The sequence below is a fragment of the Mandrillus leucophaeus genome, unplaced genomic scaffold, assembly GCF_000951045.1.
Source record: "Mandrillus leucophaeus isolate KB7577 unplaced genomic scaffold, Mleu.le_1.0 Scaffold73, whole genome shotgun sequence".
Taxonomy (NCBI): Eukaryota; Metazoa; Chordata; class Mammalia; order Primates; family Cercopithecidae; genus Mandrillus; species Mandrillus leucophaeus.
This window is the reverse complement of record NW_012107919.1, coordinates 4830760-4838441: the sequence shown is the minus strand read 5'-3', so window position 1 is coordinate 4838441 and position 7682 is coordinate 4830760. Positions and strand designations below refer to the sequence as shown.

General features: G+C 34.1%; 1 protein-coding gene across 2 annotated transcripts in view; it reads left to right on the top strand.

The window, feature by feature from the left end:
• The window catches only part of ELP4 (elongator acetyltransferase complex subunit 4), a 276719-nt gene that overhangs the window by 8653 nt on the left and 260384 nt on the right, over positions 1-7682 (top strand). For both annotated transcript variants that reach the window (XM_011965594.1, XM_011965595.1), the window contains exon 2: positions 1166-1201. In XM_011965594.1, coding sequence (XP_011820984.1) covers positions 1166-1201 — 36 coding nt within the window. The remainder of the gene's footprint in view (positions 1-1165; positions 1202-7682) is intronic.

Below are 7682 nucleotides of genomic sequence, written 5' to 3'. Positions count from 1 at the left end.
GACAGAGTGAGACTCTGTCTCAAAAATATATAAATAAATAAAAAATTCCCGTTTCTCAGCCTTCTAAGTAGCTGGGATTCCAGGCATGTGCCACCACATGCAGCAGATTTTTTTGTATTTTTAGTACAGACAGGGTTTTACCATGTTGTCCAGACTGGTTTTGAACCCCTGACCTCAAGTGATCCGCCCACGTCAGCCTCCCAGAGTGCTAGGATTACAGGCCTGAGCCACTGTGCCCGGCCTAATTCAGATATGTAAAAGAACACTGGTCTAGTAATACTGAAAATATATTTTGTAATGATGATCTTTTTTTGTTTGAAATGGCAAATACGTTCCTTTTAAATTGTAAATATATTTAGAGCATGTCCAGACTTTGTGTATATTATTCATAATAAAGAAGAAATAGCTTTAATTATCAATTCTTTACTTAAAATCTTACTATATTTGAAGATAAATATTAATGTGGCATTTCTATAATCTTATCTATGTTTACTACTTCTGTAGTAAAGTTACTGTGCACATTTAAGTCTTGAGTTAACAAGTGCTAAATATAACATTATTGGAGTGCTTAACCACAGTTATGTTGAATGCTGTATGGTTCTATCATAGAAGAAAGGAGGATAGTACAGTATATTATGGAAGTAACTGTAGGGCAGGCATGGTGGCTCTCGCCTGTAATCCCAGCACTTTTGGAGCCCAAGGCAGGTGGATCAGATGAGGTCAGGAGTTCGAGACCAGCCTGACCAACATGGTAAAACCCCATCTCTACTAAAAATACAAAAATTAGCTGGGCGTGGTGGCAGGCACCTGTAATCCCAGCTACGCAGGAGGCTGAGGCAGGAGAATCGCTTGAACCCAGGATGGGGAGGTTGCAGTGAGCCGAGCAGAGATCGTGCCACTGCATCCCAGTGTGGGCGACAGAGCGAGACTCCCATCTCAAAAAAAAGAGAAGAAAGTAATTGTAATGTGTAGTGTGTAATTACATATAATATGTAATTATTTTATAATAGCACCTTGAGCAAAGTATTGCAAAGGCAATTAAAATGTTGTTCACAACTGCAGTTTTAAAGTTACTGAAGTGCCTTTCCTTCATAAAGCCTAACTTTTATGTTAAAGATAATGGAAAAGGTAAATTAATTTTCTTCTGGTTTTGTTTCATTTCCAGGTGGAGGTTTAGCCATTGGAACAGTTCTTCTAATTGGTTAGTACAAAATACATGCTTTGCTCTCCTCTATCATTGTTTTCTGCTGTGCATAATCATTTTATCCAATTCCCATTCCAAAATTATTTAAATCGCTAACACGACAGAACTTAAGATAAATTAGAGAGGAATTGACTTAAATTCTATTTTAAATTCTAATGTTGATCTGAAATTGAAATAAATTAGGCAAATATATCTGAACATGTAGCTCTTATAACTTAAAAATGTTTACAGTGCATTGTGCTCCATTTTTTAAAAAAGACTAAAATTAATGTGAATTGATTTTTTTGGAGAATCTCAGTATTTAAAGTGGGATTATTACAGGGATCAGTTTGGGAAATTGAAATACTAAGTCCATCGTATATATCACATCATTTTGTCATTATGTTTTTATTGAAACACAAGTAACGATTTAGTAAATCATATTTTAGTTCATCTTTAAAGTGACAAGAGTCCTTATTTAAGTGTATAACCATAATTTCCTTCCTTCTTTTTTAGTGTATATAGGTCACAGAATCTTGGAATTGAAATAAAGCTTGTCAGTCATATAATCAAAGCAGCCATATTAATATTTAATTCATGTATCTGTAACATATCTGTTGTTCCTATTTTTGTCCTCTGATATAATACAGAATGAATTTACATAGTTTTTCACATGACACCCTTAAAATATTTGAAAATACTTATTTTTTTATCTCAAATATTCTCCAAACTAAATAGACATCATTCCTTAACCTGGTTTTATATGTTAGGGTTTTCACACACCTCACTGTTCTGATTGTTCTTTTTATGCACCTTCTAGTCTGGCATTCATTGTCTCTTGAACCATGCCCCGACCTAATATAACATTCCAAATGTAATATGACCTGAACTCACCATACTGGGACTATAAAATAAGCATGTTAATCTAGACAAAGTTATTAGTGCCAGGCACCAAAACATGACTTTATATTTATTGACCCCTAAGGTAACAAAAACGTAAGTATTTTGGAAGAAATTGCCCCAAGAGTGAGTAAAATACAAAGTGGTGATGCTTAAAATTTGGCATGTATGTAAGAATTTGTCTAGTAAAGGAAAACGTTATCTAGAACATTTTATTCCTCATCTATGCTGGATAATTGAAGAGTAATAATAGTAGTAGTGAGAGCTGCCTTTTGTTTAACTCTTACTGTTGGTCATGTATTGTGCAAAATGCATTATGTATTTTTCTTTGTTTTTTTTTTTTACTTAATACAACAACCTCGTAAGATGCTAAATATACTTCATGTTTTCTCCCTTTTATACATGAGGAAATGAGGCTCACAGGGATGGGTTAGTTTTCCCAGTATTCTGTAGTTAATCTAAGAACCAGGACTTGAATTCTGTGTGACTCCAAAACCCATCTTTTTTGTAACTATGCTCTAAAGTTTTTCACATGTTTTGTTTAATAGTGATAAACAATAAAATAGGAATTGCATCCCTTTTTAGATTATTACAGTTTCAAGTAGTAAAGTAAAACTCACATTTATGGAGATTTTTTCTTTTGATGAATTTTCAAATTTCTCAACATGAAGGAATCCTTTATAAATTAATGCACAATAAGGATCAAAGTTGCAGCACTATAAAAATGCTTATTTCACATGATTGGCATTTCTCCATTCCAGTCAAAAAATTTTGTCTTTAAAATAGAAATCAATATATAAGGAGTGCTAAAAACATCTTCAGGTGTACAGTATTTGTTAGATCGGCTTATATAGTTGTAGCATATTGCTATTAAAAATGTAATATATTAATTTTCTGAAAGTATACCATTTAATTGTTTTGGCCCTGTGTTCTCTCACCTCAGCCATTAATTTCCTTGTTGGCTCTTGACTGTGAAGTATCTGCCAACTTCTTACCAGTCATTTACTTTCATCAATACAATATAATCCTCTGGAAATTTACCTAGAATTTAGTGCCTGAGTATCCAGACAGTAGACAATTTTTAATAAAAGCTAAGTAAAATATGTCTTATGAGATACTTATGTCACCCATGAGTCATTAAAGTACTGTTTAAGGACTTTGAAGACAGAATTATTCCTAACACTACATGTAACAGAAAAAAATAACCTGTGATCAAGAAATTCTAGAAATGATTATCTCAGTTACATTTTTAAGAATGTATCTTACGGTAAATAAAGAATGTCTGAAGGTGTTTATTGAGAAAATTATCTACATGTTTGGTATAAATACATAAAATACAAAAACGGTGTGTAAAGAAAATTAAGTTGCTTTTTCAAAACCTCAGCCTCCGTCCCTTGAAATTATAGTGTCCTGGGTATTCCACCCAAATATTTCTATGTAAGTAATATACATGGGAGCATTTCACACTTTGCTTTATCTACTTAATACATCTTAAACCTCAATTTATGTACATTTATATAGATGTACTACTTCATTCTTGTTAACAACTGCATAGGATTTTATTGTATAGATGTACCATAATTTTTTGTAGTAGTTCTCTACTGAAAAATTTAAATTAATTCCATCTTTTTCTATTATTAACAATGCTATTGTGCATAATCTTGTGTGTAACCTTTGCACACATATGTAAATATTTGTAGAAAAAACTCTATAGACTTGCTTCATTGCGGCATGTTAAATTTTGTTAGCTATTATTAGATTGCTCTCCCAAAAGGTTATACTGTCATATGCTTCAGCCAACAATTATATCGGTTTACCCTAATCTCACCCTTGACAACACTTGTATATTATCAAACGTTTTAATATTTACCACTCCAATTACATTAGATTAGCAGATGAAGTTCTCCACTTTTTTTTTAGAGATGAGTCTTGCTCTGTTTCCCAGGGTGGACTGCAACGGCATGATCGTAGCTTACTGCAGCCTCCAGCTCCTGGGCTTATGTAGTCCTCTCTTCTCAGCCTCCTGAGTAGCTGGGACAGCATTCACACCACCATGCCTTGCTAATTTTTTATTTTTATTTTTATTTTTTGGTAGAGGTAGGGCCTTGCTATATTGCCCAGGCTGTTATTAAACTTCAGGCCTCAAGCAGTCCTCCTGCCTCTGCCCCCCAAAGTGCTGGGATTATTGGTGTGAGCCACTGCATCTGGCCCCAGTTCTCCACTTTTCTTCATTCCCAAGTCTATGTGACTTGTACAATCAATTAAATCCGCTTGAAGATATGGAAGCATAGTTTCAAAATATAAAAATATGAGGATTTTAGTTCGGTGTTTAGCAGCCTAGGGTATTACTATATTGCTCATCACTGAAAGACTTTTTTAATTCCAGAAGTAAAAGAAAATTAAAACATGAATATTATTTGCATTAATAATATTTTACTATGGATTTCCAACTTTTTAACCATTTTCTCATGAAATAGTTTATTCATTTACCAAGGCAGTTTTATGTAGAAGCGTGTACCTGTGCAAGAGTGTGGGCTTTCAGAGTACTGTATTTACAGCTTCAGTAGCAATTTAACTATGGAAACGAGAGCTAATGAGCACTGCCAGAAAAACCTAAAATAAGTCCACTTTAGACCTTCTGAATACAGCAAAATAAATGTATATGAACAGATGAAAGGAAATTCTCTGAGGAGTAAATTGAAGAACTAAGGGACTCCACTGTGTACTTCAAAAATGTAAGATGGTTGTCAATTAATAAAACGAAAAATCAAAGATAGATTTTTCATAAAATATTTAATACTTAAGTACTGGAATAGGCTTTGAGATGTTTTATCTGTATTACTTTCTGACAGTCTGTTACATGGGTAAATGTGGAACAGCTTAAAAGTTTCAAAAGTTAATTGATAACGTAAATATTTAGAGTTTACAGAGTCTCTTTAAAGAATATTTGTAAAGATACTGAGCATCAAAAAGGTTCGATAGAAGTTGTCACCTATTAATATTATAGGTGACATTTTTCAATGTATTATTTTTAAAATAATCTTTTACATTAATTACATAATTTTAGTTCTAGACCTGGAAGATAAATGATACACTTTTGGACAATTAAACCTATTATCAGTGTACTTTTGTATTAATTTTTTCTGTGTAACAATATTAACACAAATTTTACAGTTTATAAAAACACAGATTTATTTATGTCATAGTTTCTATAAGTCAGGAATCTAGGCACACTTCCACAGAGTCCTCAGCAAGCCTGCAATATAGGTGTCAGCCAGGGCTGAGTTCTCTTCTGACTTGACAAGGGAACTATCTGCTTTCAAGCTCATGTGGTTGTTCGCAACATTCAGCTCCTTGCTGATTGGCAGCCAGAGGCTGCCCTCTCCATAGGGCATCTCACAAGATGGTGTCTTATTCCTTCAAAACTAAGAACAGAGAATGTCCCTCAGCAAAATGTTACAGGTTTTTGTAACAGAAATGACATCCTTTGCCATAATCTCTTCATTAGAAGCAAGTTCCACATTCTGCTGCAGTCAAGGGGAAGAGATACAAAAAGGCATGAATACCAGGAGACAGGAATCATAGGGGCCACCTTAGAATGTGTTCACCACACTTTTCATAATTTTAATTCATATTATTTCCTGGAATAGCAAAAACTAAGCAGTCTCAATAGTCCTCTCACAGGATATTATAGTATTTCTTGTCAGTCATCTAAAACCTTTCTGAATTTGCTGAACTATATTTTTCTTCTACATCATGCAATAAATTCTGAGCTAACCAGCCAGAGCAATATGGCAAAACCCTGTTTCTACAAAAAAATATAAATATTTATTGGGTGTGATGGCATGTACCTGTAGTCCCAGCTACTCAGGAGGCTGAAGTGGGAGGAGTGATTGAGCAAGGGAGGTTGAAGCTGCAGTGATCATGCCACTGGACTCCAGCCTGGGTGATGGAGCAAAATCCTGTCTCAAAAAGAAAATAAAAGTTCTGAGCTTTTTTCTATGCAGGAATTGGCAAACTACAGCCTGCTAGCTGGTCACCTAGTTTTGTAAATAAAATTATATTAGAATATGGCCGTACTTATTCATGTGCACATTGTCTACAGCTTCTTTTGTGCCACAAGGACAGAATTGATTAGTTGTAACAGAAACTGTATGAATCACAAGTCCTAAAATACTTGCTTTCTGATTCCTTAAGAAAAATTTTGCTGATTGCTGTTTTGTGTTACTATATTTGATATTCTACTAAACTTACTTTAGAGGACTGAAATAGGACAACTGATATCAGTCCTTTAGTAGAACCACCTGACCTTTAGTCCTGAAGCATTTAAGCTCTTACAATGTGTTCAGCACTCTTAGGCAAGATCAATCTCTAGATGTTGGTTGCATATGGAATAACCAGGAACAGTACATATATAACATGCAGATATAAGAAGTATGAAAAAGACTTAAATTGAATCAAAGTATGGGTAGAAAGGTGTGATGAAGAGAAAAAATTGCTCATATGGAAAACTGTTAATCAGTACACAATAGAGGCTATCAACAGAGCATGCTTATGTAATAACTAGGTCCTTCTAAAGTAGAGAGAGTACATATTTAGGACTAGTGAGAAGGTAAGTTTGGCCTTCTTCCCCTGATCTCTTGCTTCAACTACCTACTTGTAGAATTCACACTGTAAGACTTAAGGACCCTTATACCAGTTCCCAGAACAATTGTGTGTAAAGACCAGGCTATATACCTGTTACCTACTTCTGGGATTTTTGTTTGTTTAACTTTATGGCCAGCCAAATCTATCATGCTTCACCTCCTCGTTATCTTTGGTCATTATCTAAAACCAAATTAAGACCAAATCTAATTAAGCTGTTCCAGTGGTCTTATCTTTTATGTCTATACTACTCCGTATTTTTCTCTTTAAACTCGGTTTCCTATTTCCTTCTTTTCCTGACCTTTTCAGTTTGCCCTCTATAACACTTGTTTCATGTAAAATAAACTCTGATATCCTAAAATCTTATCCTTAAATATTTTATTAAAACATTTAACATTTATTGAGGATTTACTGTGTGCTGGGCAACATGCTAAGCCGTTGACATGTATTGTATCACGTAATTTCACAACAATGAGAGGAAGTGTCTTTATAGGTAATGAAATTGAAGCTTTGAGAGAAGCCAAGTAACTTGCCCAAGATCACATATATAGCAGCTAAGATTCACAATGAAATTTCTCATTTTATACTAAAACATGATAACTTACCTTAAAAATCCCTTCTGGGGATGTTCCGCCTTCTATATCATGTCATTGCTCTCATATATTGACTTCTTACTTGTTTTTATTATTTATTAGAGACTATCACGATCTCTAACGTCAAGTAGGCTTTCAACACTGGCCAGAAAACTTTTGTATAAATCTGGTCACCTCTTTTTTATTTTCCGTAATCTCAGTGGCCTTTTAAACCTTCAGACATCTAACATAGTCTTCAAAAATCTAACATAGTTCTCCTTGAAGAGGTCCTTTACATCCTTAAACCACTGCTCAGTGAAATAAAAGAGGACATAAACAAATGGAAGAACATACCATGCTCATGGATAGGAATAATCAATATC